General features: G+C 22.4%; 4 protein-coding genes across 4 annotated transcripts; 2 read left to right on the forward strand and 2 right to left on the reverse strand.

Annotated features, from left to right (window-relative positions):
• Window positions 1–760: 760 nt before the first annotated feature.
• PY17X_0909100 (conserved protein, unknown function) lies at window positions 761–3,802 on the forward strand (the record flags this gene model as incomplete). Its single annotated transcript, XM_721770.2, has 2 exons — window positions 761–3,268; window positions 3,410–3,802. 2 exons carry the CDS (start codon window positions 761–763, stop codon window positions 3,800–3,802), a joined length of 2,901 nt encoding a protein of 966 aa, XP_726863.2.
• Window positions 3,803–5,056: 1,254 nt separating this feature from the next.
• PY17X_0909200 (ATP synthase-associated protein, putative) lies at window positions 5,057–5,618 on the forward strand (the record flags this gene model as incomplete). Its single annotated transcript, XM_022955927.1, has 2 exons — window positions 5,057–5,217; window positions 5,444–5,618. 2 exons carry the CDS (start codon window positions 5,057–5,059, stop codon window positions 5,616–5,618), a joined length of 336 nt encoding a protein of 111 aa, XP_022812140.1.
• A 910-nt stretch (window positions 5,619–6,528) lies between these two features.
• Window positions 6,529–13,956, reverse strand: PY17X_0909300 (conserved Plasmodium protein, unknown function; the record flags this gene model as incomplete). Its single annotated transcript, XM_725723.3, has 1 exon — window positions 6,529–13,956. One exon carries the CDS (start codon window positions 13,954–13,956, stop codon window positions 6,529–6,531), a length of 7,428 nt encoding a protein of 2,475 aa, XP_730816.3.
• Window positions 13,957–15,364: 1,408 nt separating this feature from the next.
• Window positions 15,365–17,974, reverse strand: PY17X_0909400 (conserved Plasmodium protein, unknown function; the record flags this gene model as incomplete). The annotated part of the gene is made up of 1 exon (XM_022955928.1): window positions 15,365–17,974. One exon carries the CDS (start codon window positions 17,972–17,974, stop codon window positions 15,365–15,367), a length of 2,610 nt encoding a protein of 869 aa, XP_022812141.1.
• Between the last annotated feature and the right edge of the window lie 699 nt (window positions 17,975–18,673).

Raw genomic sequence — 18,673 nt, forward strand, 5'->3', positions numbered from 1 at the left:
TCGTAAAAATTAATACAAGACCATGCTACCAGCAATAGAAATAAATCTGATATAAAAATGTTAATATATATTTTTTTAAGTAAAAAAATAAAGGGTTAATCATAATTTGTACAAATAAAATATTCATAATTTATTAGATCCAAGTTGGATTAAACATTATAAAATTTGTATGTAACTGAATATGCATACTACATATATACACTCTTGAATATTTTTTTTGTTATTTTGTTTTCCCCTTTTCCCGTTTTTTCAATGTTTTTATTTTCGTCATTTTATTTATTTCCCTTTTTTGGTGCTAATATATAATACAGATTTTTCGCTTAATTTTTTTTTAATTATTGTTTTTTGTAATATAAAGACAATCCGATGTACTGTCAAAGATATTTATGTGTATGTGTATGAAAAGATTTACAAAATTATTGTTATGTATGAAAATATTTACAAAATGATTGTAATGCATATATTCATATAATACAATATGTGTGTGCATTTAGTTATTTTTTGTTTGTTTTAATAGACATATATGATTCCCCTTTAGGGGTAGCTCTTTTTATATTCTACTTCTTTTTATATTCTACTTCCTTTTATATTCTACTTCTTTCAGATCGTTAGACTTTTTTTATATTTCTATAAAATTGACCAGTTATCCAACTTTTCGTTTTTTTTTTTTTTTTTGTGCTTTGGCATAAATTATTTTTAAATAATTTGTAAAAATATATATAAGCTAGTTATTACTATAAATATTTTTCTCAAAGTTAAAATGAACTTCAAAAATCGTAGTAGTAGTAATGAAAATGAAAATGAAAATTTAAAAATGGAGAAACAGGGAAAAGAAGATAAAGATGGGTTAGACCCATTAAAAAAACTAAAAAAAGAAAGAGAATTATTAATTCAATGGTCTAAAAAATTAAAAAATAATAATTCGTCTTTTTTAAATATTGACAAGTTAGACATTGAGCAACATAATGAAAAGGAATATTCAAGTGACAATTCATTAAATGAAAAAAAACAAAAAAAATTTAAAATAAATAAAAAAAAAAATGAAGAACATTATTATATGACCGAATCTGATGATAATGATAATGGTAATGGCGATAAAAAAAATATACAGATATATCTCAATGATGACCATTTTGACAAAAAAATATATAAAAATAATATAAATTCCATGTATGGTAACAAAAAGAAACCCATAAAAATTGTAAAAAAACAAAACGATATTAGAAATAGTGTTAATCTAAAAAATGTAGATCATGGAAATGATATTGAAATAAATAAAACTGATGGACAAAATTATATTGGAAAATTTTATAACGAAAATATTTTACATAAAAAAAATGAACATTCTTTTAGTGATTCTAGTATTGAAATGTCAGAAAATTTAAGTGAAATAGTAGATCATAACAATTCTTATGAAAATCAAAATATAAATGAATATAAAACTATAGACTCTGATAATACACAAATAAATTATCAGAATAAAAAAAAAAACAGAATTGAATATAGCAATCATGATATGCGTAATTATTATGAAAATTCTAATAATAATAAAATCGTTAAAAATATAGAAGCAAATAAAAGCGATGAGGAATATGAAGACAACAATTTAAGATGGAAAGAAAATAGTTACAGATATAATATTGATAATTATAGTGGTGATAAAAAAGAAATAAATAAAAAAAAAATAAAGTTAACAAAAAAATTCGAAAATAAAGAAAACGCGAGCGAATTATATAACATAGGTAGAAGCGAAAAAAGTGTGAAAAATATAAAAAATACGGAATACCACAAATTTCAAAGCTATGCTAACATTAGCAATAGCAGCAAAAGTGACAATGATAAAATTCCTCAAAATAATAATTATCATCATTATAAGTCAACAATTAATAGTGCTAACACATATGTACCTATCCCATCAATTGTTAATTTGAAAGATAATGAATCGAATACAACTTTATATTCAAATAATGATGGAAGTATAGAAAATTATAAAAAAAATAGTGGAACAATATTAAAAAATAAAGAAGGAATAAAATTTGCTACATTATTAAAAGAAAAAGTAAATTTATTAGAAAATAAAAAAGAAATATTAAATGATAGAATCAAAGATTTACATGATAACACATATAGTCTTATGGAAACAAAAGAAAAAGACAATTTAACTATACAACATTATGAATTATTAATAAAAAATTTAGAAGCAAAATATAATAAACTATTTAATATGTATCAAGAATTAGATGAACATAGAATATCATATGTTGATGCTTATAAAGAAAAACAAACAAAAATTGAAAATTTATCTGCAATTATGCAAATTAAAAGTGAAGAAAATTTAAAATTAACTCAAGAAATAAATATATTAACTAAAAAAAATGAAGAAATGCAAGGACAAATTTATGAATATATAAAAGATGCTGAAGATAAAGAAAAAGAATTTAATGAAAAAAAAGAAGAATATTTTAAATTAGTTAATTTATTTGAAAAAAATAAAAAAGAAAATGATCAATTAAAAAAAGAAATAGATGAAAAAGTTAAAGAAATAGATGAAATTAAAAAACAAAATAAAAACTTAAAAGAAGAAAATGAAAAATTTAAAGGTAAACAAAAAAATATAACTAAATTTAATTCCAAAATTAATGATGGAGCTGAATTTTATATTCCCAAAATTGATAATTTATTATGTATTATTAATAAAATGATGCAAATATTTAAACTTAATGAAGAAGATATAATGAAATATGCTAGTTATCTTAAAGAAAATTCAAACATAATTAAACAAAAATTACAAAATAATGATAATATATATGATGATATAATCAATATATTAAATGCAAATGTGTTAGATCCAATTGTTAATATTGTTAAAAAAAGAGACGAAGAATATTCTGAACATAATAAAATAATGCAAATTAAATTCGATGATGAAATATTAAAAATGTATGAAACTAATATTAATAATGTTGAACTAGCCAATGAATATATTGAACAGTTAAGAAATAAAATCACACACATATCTATACAAAAAGATAATATTAAAAAAAGAACCATATTATTGTCAAATGGGCAAGGAAGATTAAATGATAAACCAATTATCAAAGAAATACAAAAAATGGACAAAGGAACATTAATATATAAATGTAAATTTCATACCTTTACTCATAAACCTGTACTAATATATATGAAAATGGTAAATAATCGTTTCATAACATGGTCTAAAAATGTTAAACAAAAAAAATTCAAAAAAAAAAATTTGATAGACATTCAGGTATGTACACGCAAATATTTACGTCATATATCTTTGATCATGCGTATTTATGCGTATTTTATTTACATATTTTTTTCAAATTTTTTTCAAATTTTTTCATATTTTTTTCATATTTTTTCAAATTTTTTTCAAATTTTTTAGGATATCACGTCCATAGAATATGGGTTAAATAGTAGGCCCGTATACTGGCTTATTGAAAAACAAAATAAAGAAAAACTTAAACAAAATAAAATTAAATCAAACGAAATTTACAATAGTTCATACACTATTAATCCATATAAATCCTTTACAATTTATACAAAAAAAAGAGCTTATGATTTTTTTTCAAGTAATGACAATACAATTGCAACATGGGTAGTAGGGTTAGGGGTCCTATCATATGAATATAATAAAAATTCAAATATACAATCAATGTCTGAATTTATTATTAAAAAAGTTCAACTTAAATTAAAAATATACTGCATTAAAAATAATATAACTTATACTAAACTATGGAAAGACGCCATTAATAAAACACAAAAAGAATTATTATAATTATATTTTTTTAGTAATTTGTTTAGCTTTTTTATTTTCTATTCATACTTTTTTTTTAAATATAAAGTCTTATGTAATGTGTTTTATTTTTAAATATTCTTAAAGTAATACCCATATTTTTTGCATTCCCTATTTCGGAAAAAGTAAACGCTTATTCCGTTCTGCTCACACGGTATATTATGCGTGTGTATTTTTATTCATTCATTCATTCATTCATTCATTCATTCATTCATTTATTTTTTATTTCTTATTTCTTATTTTTTACTTATTTATTTGCGTATGTACGCCTTATATTGTGAGTATAAAAAATACCCATTTGGAACAATCTATTACACAAACTAACCAATTTTAAATAACAATCGAAAAAAAAAAAATATATATAAATATATATATATATATGTATAAATATTCTGCACATTATTTATCGCTAATACTGCCTTTGGCACCCTATATGTTTATTCTTTTTTTTTGTGCCTTTTCTTTCTTTATTTTTTTGGGGGAATGATAGTATAACTTTTTATTAAATAAGTATTAATTTATTTATCCCAAAATGTTGTATTTTATTTACTGCATATGATAATACTTATTTTTTTTAATCTTAAATTATTGTCCTTATACAAAGCTGTATATTCAATCACTAAAAAAAAATATATTTATATATATATATATATATATATATATCGTGTTAACACCTTTTAAACATACACACTTTTTTATTTACAATTCGTATGAAAAGAATATACTAATAAAAGCAAAATATAAAAAATATAAAAAATAAAAAATATAAAAAATAAAAAAATAAAAAAATAAAAAAAATATAAAAATACACAAAATATAATTATTATTTTCCCCTTTTTTTGGTACACTTATAAGCGTTTTAAAATTTTCAAAAACTTAATAGTTCATATCAAACTTGAAAAAAGGAAAAAAATATTTTATATGGCTAACATAAAATCTTAAGCATGTTTTATTTATAATATACACAACATATTACGAAAATAAAATATCATAATTATATATACACTAAGCAAAATAGTGATTATATACCACTAAGCAATAATAGTGATTATATATGGATGCCCATTTAAAATTTACAATTGAAAATATAAAAACATATGCAAGTTTTATAATATTCCAAATTAAAACTAGGCAATGACCAATTAGCATTATGTTACAATAAATTATATGTATATTTTTTTCTTTTTTCAAACTTATCAATATCATATTTTCCATATATAACAGTTTTAAACTAAAATGGGGTTTCATATACAAAGATATATTGCTATGATGGGTAGAGGAATAAATCCCAAAACATGGAAACGAATGTGGGCAGATTATAAAGATAAACAAATAATACATTTATATAATGGTATGGCAGAATTCACAAATACACAGATTGCTCAAGTTGCTAGAGTGTAAGTTTTTTTTTTTTTTTTATTTATTAAATAAATTATTTAACTATAATATTTTGATACTTATTCTCAAGTTATGTATAGGTGTACACATGAATATACATGTTTATAATTACACAATCATGTTCTCGTATCTTTATAATTTCAATTATATTACATATTTTTTTTTATTTTTTTTTATTTTTTTATATTTTTTTTTTATTTTTTTATTGCTTATTTCACTATATAGCTATCATTATAGATATTGGTGGTGGGCTAATCCATTTGGTATGGGGCTAGTTTTTTATTTAGGATATAAAGCATGGTATATGATATATATGAATCACAAACAAAGAAAGGTAGCACAAGTTGTTGCTTCAGCTTATGGCCAAGGTGGACAATGGCTTAATCCAGTTCCCAAATAAACAAAATGTGTGCATATGTATTGTATATACATGAGAATAATAATCAGCCATATGCTTAATATCATATAATATATATATATATACATATATTATATATATACACATATACAGATTTATCATAGTTTATTTAAGGAAATGAAATATATTATACGAGGGAATGACATTCAAATTAATTAATTTTGTTGTTAAACAATTTTTACCACGTCGATCAACAATTCATTTATGACTTTATTATTATTTTTTTTATTTTTATATTTTATTTTTTTCTTTTTTCGTTATTTGATTGAATAATTCCTTTGTCCATTATATAAACACCCCATGTGAAATCCACATTAACATATTTGTTTATTAAATAAAAAAAAAAAAAATTAATAAAACAATAAATATATAGACAAAGATTTTGTTCAATTAAACAAATTTTTTAGTTAAAATAATTAAAACAAACAAAAAATCGTAAACAAAAAAATTTGCATAATTGACACAATTAATACAATTGCAAATTGAAAATATTTATACAATTATATTATTAAAAAAATTACAAATCAAAATTGTAAGCATTTTAAAAAAGTACTTAATGTCATCATATATATGTAATTATACAAAAAAAAAGGGAAGGAAAAAAAAAAAAAAAATAATAAGTTATATATGTGTGTGAATAAAAATATGTAGGAAATTATTTAGTGCCGTTTCAATTTACTAATACTAGCAATTAACTTATTTAATTCATAATAAAAAATAAAATATATATATATGTATATATATATCTTTCTATTATTATGCTTATACAATTAAGGGTAATATGTTATATACTAGTAACATTCGCAATAATTACTCTATATTTTTTAATTAACATATTTCGACAGTTTGGTATAAAGTAATAATAAAATAGACAATTTTTTTAGCTAATTCATTACATATTTTTATATGAACATACATTTGGTACTGCATAACTACTCATACTTTTTACTAAACTTGGGTTGTGCATTTTGTTATCTCCAATTATATATGCCTGACCATTTTCATAAAAAAAATATTTGTTATTCATAAGCTTGTCAGTATTTAATTGGGTGTTATTTAATTTTTCCAAGTTATTGCTAATAGCATTATTGTTCGCGATGTTATTTGCGATGTTATTATTCGCGATGTTATTCACGATGTTATTATTCGCGATGTTATTATTCCCGATACTATTGCTCGCGATGTTATTTGCAATGCTATTAGTATTTTGAGCTATTATTAGGGGGAATGTGCCAAATTTTCTGAAATCTTGAGGAGTTATTTGTTGAATTGGCTGGTTAGAACCTGCAATAATATTCATTTTATTATTATCAATAATATTCATTCTATTATTATCAATAATGTTCAGTTTATTACTATCAATAATGTTCAGTTTATTACTATCAATAATGTTCAATTTATTATTATCAATAATGTTCAATTTATTATTATCAATAATATTGGGGATTTGATTACTATATATGGGAATGTTCATATTTTGGGCTCCTATATTTGGAACACTAAATGATTTATTATTATAATATGCGGAATAAAAATTACGACCATAGTTAGAATGTATTGGTTCAGATACTGTTGATGCTTGATTTACCATTGTATTCTTTATTATATTTCTATTCATTATATAACAATTATTTATATCATCATATATTATATTATTATTATTATTATTGTTGCGAATATCACTAACTTCATTTATATTACCAATTTGACTTTGTCCAAAATAGTTTGCACTTTTGTTAGTATTAGGATTTTCATAACAAGCCATACCATTGTTTCCCCAATTTTGTCCATATATTCCATTTTTACCATGATTATATAAAATTTGATTTTTTTTTTCTTCAATTTCTGGAGTTGAATAAGAATGTTTTATTGCATCCCTTGTCTCATTTCTCTGAAATGAATTATTTTGTTCAAAAGGTAAGACACAACTTTTAGGAGTAGTAATTTTATTGTCCATTGGAACGAATTTTCTATTTATAGGATTGTTATTTATAATTGGTATATTATTTAAAGGAATATTTTGATTTTGGAAATTTTCTGTACTAATACCATTATTACCTATACACATACTGTTTTGGTGATTTATTACATTTGTAAAACTTTTATCCTTGTTTAAATCAGAAGAAGGGTTTTTAAGCGTATCTTCTTTACCCCTTCCATATACATTATGTTCTGTAATAACTTCAGTACTGGCCCTTTCCGGGTTTACTTGAATGCTTCCCAGCTTTCTCATATTATTGCCACTGTTACTACTGATCATGTTGCCACTGTTACTACTGATCATGTTGCCAATATTGCTACTGATCATGTTGCCAATATTGCTAATATGTCCACTGTTGTTACTATTCCCAATATTACTAGCATTTCCAATATTACTAGCATTTCCAATATTGCTAACATTTCCAATATTGCTAACATTGCCAATATTGCCAGCATTGCTAATATTGCCAGCATTGCTAATATTGCCAGCATTGCTAATATTGCCAGCATTGCTAATATTGCCAGCATTGCTAATAATTCTACTATTTCCACTGTTGCCAATATTGCTAGCATTGCCAATATTGCTAATAATTCTACTATTGCCAATATTGCTAATATTTCCACTGTTGCCAATATTGCTAATATTTCCACTGTTGCCAATATTGCTAGCATTGCCAATATTGCTAATAATTCTACTATTGCCAATATTGCTAATATTTCCACTGTTGCCAATATTGCTAATATTTCCACTGTTGCCAATATTGCTAGCATTGCCAATATTGCTAATAATTCTACTACTGTCAACATTGCTAACATTCCCAGCATTGATAACATTGCCAGCATTCCCAGCATTGCCAACATTGCCAGCATTCCCAGCATTCCCAGCATTCCCAGCATTGCCAACACTGCTACTGTTTTTAATATTGCTAATATTGTTATTGTCATTATTTGATAAATAATAATTTAACTCTTCCTTCATATATTCATTGGCTTTATTCAGACCTATAACACCATTCAAAGACCCAACGTGAAAATTGCTTGCCCCACGTTTTACATTATTATTTTCACATGGTACAGACATTTTTTTTAAAACTGCATGATTGTTTGTGGCATTACTACTATTCTTTATTGTACCATTACTAAAATTGTTTATTTCTGACAAATTTTCTTTATGCTTGTTATTATTACTATTATTATTATTACTATTACTATTATTATTATTATTATTACTACTATTACTATTATTATTATTATTATTATATAAATATGTGCCTTTTACTTCATCTGAAACAAGATAACCATTTTTATACTCACCACTTTTATTTTTATCAATTCCATAAGTTATTGGTAAAATATAATTTTCTGAACATTTTGATTCCTGTTTTATAGACGGCTTATTAGAAGCAGCTTGTTCACCCAAATTTCGTAAGGAATTATTATCTTGAAATATCTCTAATTTTTTTTCATTATCATTTTCATTTTTTTGTTTATTTGTTCTGATACTATTCATAGTCCCTATCTTATGTTCTTCATTATCACTATGAAAATTATTTTCATTTTTTTCACAATTTCCTTCTATAATATAATTTGCATTGATATTCATTTCCCTACTTATGGTTTTTTCTTTGCTTTTATTCCTTTGCATATTTGACCTATTCGAAATTTGTGATTTTATTGATTTTTTTTTTTGATCATTTTCACTATCAGAATAGTATACTATATCTTTTTCTCTATTTTTGTTATTTGAATTATATATTTGTTCTTTTATAGATTCATTTGTTTTCTTTCGATTAGATATAACTGATTCTTTATAAGTATCATTTAAATTTAAATCTGTTTTATTTATTTTTCCATGTATTGATTTTGACCTTTTTATAGATCTATTGCTTTTATTATTTTTTTCTGAATAATTGGACAATCCTTTCTTAGAAATATTTTCATGTCTTTTTGAATGTCGACTTTTGGGTTTTTCTGAGTCTGATGTATCAGTATAATATATCATTTCTTCTTCATTTATTTTACTTATTATTTTTTTCCCAATATTTTTACTATTATCATCTTTACATGAAATAGTAGTATAATTTTTGCTTAATCTATTTTTTTTACTACACAAATCTATATATTCATCATTTTTTTGAAATGCATTGTCATTTTCATCACAACTCATACAATTCTGTACACTATTCATTTTTGAAGATCGGATTTTATCATATTTATTTTTATAATTTTTATAATTTTTACAATCTTGATCATTGCTATCAAAACAGTGGCTATTTTCTACAAATCTACTACTATTCCTTCTTCTCTCAATTTTTGTATTATTATTATTAGAATTCGATTCAAATGATTTACCATTTTTTATTTTTTTTTCATCCAAACATATTGTATTACAACTATTATTATTATTGCTATTTATATGATTAGTGCTTACATAATTTTTACTTCGATTTCTCGACCCTTTTTTACATACCTCTTTATCACAATTATTATTTTCATATATACTTTTACTCTTTACTTTGTTTGAATTATCTACAGACTTATAATTAGTATTAGATATATTTTTTTTGTCATTATATTCATAAATATTTTCATGTCTTGATCTTACTGTTTCATTTTTTACATCATATACACTCTTTAAATTTCTTCTTGGTTTATTTTTATAATTATAATAGATACTTTCATCGGGACTATTATGAGATGATTCACAAACTGATTTGTTATTCTTTTCCTTACTCATATAATTTGTATTCAATTTTGAAGATATCTTAGATGTGTCTTTTTGAATATTATCAACATTACTATGTTTATTACTTATAATTGTTGGATTAAAGTTCATACTATCATGTTTTTTTAAATGGCTAATTCTTTTATTTATATTTTGATAACATTCATTGGATTCATTTTTACTTTCTCTTCTAGAATACTGAAGTTTTTTGCTATTAGATTTATTTTGTTTATTTTCTTCATGATTTCCATTCAACATATTTGATACATATGTACTTCTTTTTTCGTCAAAATATTTTGAATTGCTCTCTTTCATCCCTATTTTTGAATTTTCCAAACTATTTTTACTCTTAAAAATATTTTCATTTTTTTCTTCCTTTTTATATTCATTTTCACTATTTTCTAAGCTATTTGATACATTTCTTTCATTTGTTTCTCTTCTTGATTTATTTGATATACCCGTTGTTCCACTTTGTTTATAATAAGTATTATTACTATCTAACTTGCTTTTGTTTTTTTTATTCCATTTAGAATCACCACTATAATGTGAAGAATAACTAATTTCCTTTTTTTCTTTACATTCAGATATATTTTCCAATTTTGTATTTGTTTTTTCCATTTTACTATTAGATTTTATATTTTCATAATCCTTATAATTTCTACTATTCATTGATTTATTTTGAATCTGTCCATCTGTTTTATACGAATTATAGTCAGATGCAAATCTACTTTCCCTGTTTATATTTGAAGATTTTCCTTCTGTATTAACTTCCCCAGTTTTATTATTTTTATATACTTTCCTTTTTTCATTTTGGTATAAATTTTTTGTTGATTCTTTATCATATTCACATATTTCATAATCTGTATGTTCATTTCTTGCAACATCATCAAAATTAGTTAAATGTGTATTACTTGATTTATGGGTATTATTATCTCTATTTGTTTTTAATATACTATTATCTTTACTTTTACAATAATCATAATTTTCTCTTTTATTTTTATTACTACATTTTGTGCTTGCATGGTATGTACTATTTTCCATGTTTTTTGATCGTGTTTGTCCATATTCATGTTTATTATTTTTTTCAACATTTAAAAAATTATTATCTTTATCATCATAGGTGCTCTTATTATATCCTTTATTTTTACATTTGCTAAATCTGCTTTGTTTAGATGTATGAGAATATTTTTGGCTTTTTGATTTATCACTATTTTGATACATTTCTTTTTCATTATTATCACTATTTTGATACATTTCTTTTTCATTATTATCACTATTTTGATAGTCACCATTTTCTATTGCCAATAATTCATTTGAAAGGCTTTTTTCTAATTTCGAATATTTCATTTCATCATTTCTTAAATTTTGGTTATATTCCTTAAATTTCATATCACTATATCCATTTCGATAACTTTTTGTGCTTGAGCTTCGAGATTTCTCACTTTTTACGCTATTATCACATTTCATTATTTGTTGACTATTTTTACTATTCCATCTATTTGTACTTAGTTTATTTTGGGAATTTGTTTTTGATTTTCTTTGGCTATAGTTCGTAGATTTTCTGTTTTTGCATTTTTCGCTATTAACCCTATTTATATTATTCGATTTAGTGCTTGTTTTTAAATTTTTAAATTCTTCCTTCTTTTCCCATTCATCATCACTATAATAGATATCACTTCCATTATTATCACTTTCATCTGATACGTCCTTTATATATAGCTTACTGCTGGCCAAACTACTATGATCGCTTTTTGAGTTTATATCATTTACTTCTTTATAATCCACAATATTCAACATTTCTCCTTTCAATATATAGAAATTTTCACAATTTCCAACATTATTTAATTTTTTTTTTTCTTTTTTCCCGTCTTTTTTTAAGCATACTTTACTATTTTCTCGATTAGATGTATTTTCTATCATTCTATTAGAATCTGTTGTGTTAGACATTTGTTTAGAAGTACTATTTTCATCTTCACTATTAAATGAATTATCCTCATAACTTCGACTTGTACTTTTATCATTTTTAAATCTAGCACATAATGATACATCTTCTTTTTCTTTGTATAAACACAATTTGTTACTATCATCCATTTTGTCTGGTAATGTACTATTACATTCATTCATTTCTTTCTTTTTATTATAAAATAAAGTTTTATTTTCACATTCTGATTTATTGTATATATCAAAATTATCCTCTTCAAAGTTTTCGTTATCATACTGACTACTCGTCATTGTATCATTTTCTACATGACTGGATCCTCTATTCCTACATATTTTCATATCATCATTTTTTTTTATATCATCCATCTCGTCGGTTTTTGTATCAATACTTGAATATTTTATTCTTCCATTTATAACATTTTTTGAAGGTGGCCTAAAAGAAATATTACTACTTCCATAAGCAGAATACGATTCTTCTGCTTGACTTCCCATATCACTATGTCTATTTCTATTTACATTGGTCATATTATATCCATTGTTATATCCATTGTTATATCCATTGTTATATTCATTATTATGTTCATTTTTATATTCATTTTTATATTCATTTTTGTTTTCATTTTCTACATGGGTACTTTTTGAGGTATTTGAAGGGATGAATATATTAGTTTTGATATTTTCATTTGCATATTTATTTTTTTTATGATATTTTGTTTCATTGGTATTATTGCTAGATAAACAACTATTTTGATCATAATGATTTTGTTTCCAATCTATTTTTGAAACTAAATTTCGATTATTTTCTTTATCATCTTTGTTTATGTGTAGTCTTATTTTTTTAGGCTCTTTATTAGTGTTATTATAGTTTCCAGAATTACCAAATGAATTATATGTATTGCGTCTATCCAAAGAACCAAAACTGATTTTATGATCATTATGTCCATTATTTCCTCGATATATTTTTGTATTATGCAAAGAATTTGTTCGAGATATTTTATTACCATTAAAATTATTATTTGGTTTATTTTTATTTAAGCCATAAAAATTAGAAGATTGAAAATATTTAGAAGAATTATTTATATTACTCTTTGCAAGTGTTTCAAATGGACTAACATTAGATATTTTTATAATAGCTTTATTGTTTTTATATCTTCCTTCATTATTATTACTGCTTAAGTTTCGTAAACTGTTACATCGAATAAATGGCTTCAAATTTATTCTATTGAAATCACTTTTATATAATGTTTCATTTGGAATCCTACGTCTATATAATACATTATTAGTCGGCTCAACATTTAAATACTCATTTAAATAAAATGTAGAATTATATTTAGACGGAAGTATATGTTTTGTATTATTTTTTACTCGATTTTTATATGCTTCTTCTATTCTTTCAACAATATTTTTAATAAAACTTTTATTATTTTTTTGTGCGTATTTTTTATTATCTGAATTATTACTTCCTATTTTTATATTTATTCTTTTTTTATTATTTTTTTTCATACTATTATTATTTACAAAGCATGGTGTATTACATTCATCGGAATAAACTACAATGTTATTATCATTTTCTTCATTTCCTTTTCGATTTAAATTAATTGCATTATTAATTTGATATTCATTCACTAAATTAGTTTTTCCATATATGCCTCTGTCTTTTACCTTTCTCTCCATTTGCTTTTTAAAACTAAATAAATATATTTATTTCCTATTCTCTACTATTATTTGTATCACACCATAAACCCTCACCTAATACCAGGTGTTATATTAACCCTTACTAATTATTTGATTGTTTTTATTATTTTAATAAATGAAATTTACTTGAGAATATTCCGAAAATAGGCTTAATAAAAAAAAAGCAAAAAAGAAAAAAAAAAAATGAAAGACGAAGCAAAATGTGTTTTTCTACATATCCATATTTCTATACCCACAACATAACAAAAAATTTTTTTAAAACTTATTATATATTATGAGTACCCTATTTGTGTATATATAGTCACAAAAAAACATAAATAACAAACGGGTATTTAATTTTCCTCCCTTTTCGTATAGTAATGAAATTACAAAAAAAAAGACAATACTTATAAAACATGAAACAACACAAAACACAATTTTGTAGTCTTAACTGACTCGATAAAATTACATAAAACAAAAAAATAAACAAAATAAACAAAAAATAAACAAAATAAACAAAATAGACAAAATAAACAAAATAAACAAAATAAACAAAATAAACAAAAAAATTATATTTTTATTTCATTTTATAGTTGTAAAAAAATACATTCATTATATATATTAAATAAAATAATTATTTTATAATAATAATAATTATAAGTTTAATTTTTTCTAAGAGCATATTTCGAGTCATTAATTATTACAAAAACGACAATTCAAATATCTATATTTTTTTTTGCACACATTGAAAAATGTATACTCGGAAAAAAAAAAAAAAAATATATATATACATAATACATATGCATATGAAAAGAATAATTAATAGCCATATAGGAATTACATTTCTGAATTAAAAAACGAAAAAAATATTTATAATTGATTTTTAAATTATTTATAATTGATTTTTTAGTTATTTATAATTAATTTTTAAATTATTTATTACTCGTAAATTTTTTTCTTTCGTGTTTTATATTCAAGACGATACAATAGTTTAAATTCTACAACGTCGTATGAGAATGTAAAAGTTACAAAAAGAAAATGCTTATTTGCTTTACATCCGGAATACACTTAACAGTGTGATTTATTTGCAAAAATATTTTCATATTATTTATTACATTTTTATTTTTATAGTTTGAAAAAATAGAATAGTTGCGAACATTTTTTTTAATATATTAAAATTAAATTTTAAATTATCAATATTTTAATTTATAGTTATTATAAACCGAAAAATGGATTAAAACATGTAAAAATTAATGTAGAAAATAATAAAAAGGTCTAAAAAGACGAAACAAAAGTATGATAAATCATCAAAAGCATAATTTAAAAAATAAAATTACACACACAATTTGGTATGCTAACTATATATTTTTTTTTTTTTTTTCATCCTTTACCATTCTTTCGGTTTGGATTAAGACTTTCCAAAATATTCATCATATTCTTTTTCCAACTCGAATGAATCACACCTTTTTATGCTTTTATGGCCATCATTATTCTGATAATTGTGATTAATATCATAGTCTAAATTGTGATAATTTTGGCCGTTCTGATAATTCTGACAATTTTGACCATTTTCATCATTTTCATTATTCTGATAATTGTGATTAATATCATAGTCTAAATTGTGATAATTTTGGCCGTTCTGATAATTCTGGCCGTTCTGATAATTTTGGCTATTCTGATAATTCTGACAATTTTGATAATTATATTTTTCACTGCTTGTTTTTTCCTCATCGAAACTACTATTTCTTAAATTTTTTTTGTTGGCCATTTCGACTGAATCTATGTATTCGTTACATACACTGTCATTTTCTGAAGAATATTCATTTGTGGTATGTTTAAAATTTCGATCTAATTGTCTATTATAATTTAATTCTTTGTAATTTTGCATTAACCTATTTTCACTACTTACACAACAATCACTTTGTGTATTATAATGATTTTTTTTGTTATCATTTTTATATCTACATATTTTTATTTTATTTTTTATATTTGCATTGTTTAGTTGGCTTATGTTTTTAGAATAATTATTATTATATTCATAATTATTATCCTGTCTTTTGTTATTATATTTTTTATAATATTTCATTTCTCTATTCTCTGATTCATGTCTATATACAGAAGATGCATTTCCTGACTCTTCGATACTATTGCTATAATTGCTAACAACACTGCTTATATCTCCACTATATTTTATGTAACTATATTGTTTTTTTTTTTGTTTTTTTTTTCCAGAATTAGATTTAATTTTAATATTCAAATTTGGTGGGATTTTTTGTTTTATGTATTTATTTTTTTTTCTTATTTCATAAGGACTTTTTTCGTAGCTAGACGATGATTTTGATAAGTCACTCTTATATGATTTATTTGATTTTGATAAATGGCTCATACTTAATTCTTCTGAATTTTCTCTATCTACTTCATATAAATTTTCTCGTTCGATTTTCGATGATTCATAAAATTCTTCTGATTCTGTTTTTACAGAATCCTCATCATTCGATTCATTAGACTCATATGGTGATGTTGAATTTTCATTCATTTCTATATTTTTATTTATTCTTTTATTTGAACAATTTAAATTTCCTGTTTTTATTCTTACTTTTTCGATATTTTGAAAATTATCAGAAACATCACTAGAATTCCTTTTATCATATTTTATTATATTTGATTGATTCTTAATATTTGTACATTTTTTCATTTTTTTTTTTCTTTTTTTTCGATTATCATTTTTTTTTTCATTTATTTCTCTTTTATTTTTTTCATTGTTTGATTCACCTTTTATCAATTTTATTTGAACTTTTTTCGAATTTGATTGGGCGTCTCTATTTCTGACACCATCTTCTATTTGTTTATCATTCTTAGATATTTTTGCAAAAAAACCAAAAGTATCATCTAAATTTGAATCTTTTTTATCCGAAATGAGAACATTGATTTTACCCATACTTAACCCATCTTTTCTTTCTCCACTTTTTTCGGAAATCTTCTTATTATTATTATTATTATTATTTAATGCGTTTTGATGTCCATCTTGCATATATGGATATTTCGATACCTTTATTATAGCACGGGGGTTTAAATTATTTATTCGATCTTTTTCTTTTCTATATGATTGCAAAAAACCAGTAATAGGTCTTAAATTTAGTTTGTGAAAATCGCTAACTGGATTTGTTTTAATATTTAATGAATTTTTACTTCTAAAATAACTTATATTAGTTGCTGGTGTGCATAAATATTCATTAGGTAAAAATTTATTAAAATATTTATTTGTAGAAATTGTAGATGATATATTTTTGCAATTATTTCGATTTTTATAATATTTTTCCTTAATATTTTCCTTACATTTTTCAATGTTAGAAAGTAGTTTACATTTTTTTCCTAAATTCCACCATCCTATTTTTAATTGGTAATTATCATTTCTATAACTTATACATGGTATTGTTCTTTCTTCAGGTCTATTTATTGTAGTTTTAATTTGAATTTTTCGAATATTTTGATCACTATCTATTATCTCTAGATTATTATTATTTTCCTGTTCAATTAAGGTCTTACTATCCCCTCTTATGTTTACATTCATTATTTGTTTACCTCCTAATATTTTTTTCTTTTTTTTCTTTATCACATTTTCTTCTTCATCATAATTTTTATAACTTTTTTTTGTTTGTTTATTACTATATTTTTTTTTTTTTATAAAATTTTCGTCATTTTCTTTTATATCTCTATTATTATAATCTATATTTTTATTTTCGTCATAATTTGTATTCATACAAACTTTAGTATACGGATCATTATAATAGTTATTATTATTTTTTAAGGATGATTCTAAAGGAATAATTATATTTTTTTTTCGTCGGCTTCCATTTGTATTTTTTCTATGAAAATTTTTTTTTTTGTTCAAAATATTAAGATTAACATTAATATTGTTTGGGGTTTCTTCATTTTTCTTTTTTTTTTTTACTAATTTTTTTTTTTTTTTCACTCCTTCTGATTCTATATCCTCTTCTTCTTCATTGTCTATTTTCATTTCCATCAAAAATGTCTATACTTTTACTTTTTTTTTTTTTTTTTTTTTTGATATGAATTTTTGTTATTTCTTTTTAAAAGTTCAGATTATGGGACTTTCCATGTATACACTTTTCTCTTCTTTTCGTTTTTTATTTTTTGGCTTTTCTACTAGTTTATATTCCCAAATGTAACACCAAATTATTCTTAATTTTCTTTTTTTTTGTAACAAGTTTTAAACTGTAATTATCGTGGTGAGGTATTTGTTTTCTTATAAAATAAAAAATATATATATGTCTATTTTTATTTGTAATTATAAAAATCTATAATGATAATTCTTTTGTTTCACTCCTAAATAGGGAAAAATATATGAGAGTCCATTCTTTCTTTTTTTTAGGCAAATTAATAATTTTTTGAGGATTATTTACGATATTCTTTTTTATTTTTTCCTTAAATTTTAATAAATTAGTTTTTTTAAAATTAAAAAAAAAAATTATATATAAATAATTCAATAATAACCTTTTTTTAATATGTATTTTTTTTATTATATGTTTTTCATTTTTTTTTTCTTTTTTTTACCGTTGTGGGATAGTTGCACACAATTTTTATTGAGCATTTACAATTCGCCTTCATTATATGTTTCACATTTTGTATATTTTCTTTGCATTTTTTGTCTATTTATTACTCATAAATGTTATTATTTTCCTCTTTTTTTTTCTAC

Source organism: Plasmodium yoelii, assembly GCF_900002385.2.
Source record: "Plasmodium yoelii strain 17X genome assembly, chromosome: 9".
NCBI classification, from domain to species: domain Eukaryota; phylum Apicomplexa; class Aconoidasida; order Haemosporida; family Plasmodiidae; genus Plasmodium; species Plasmodium yoelii.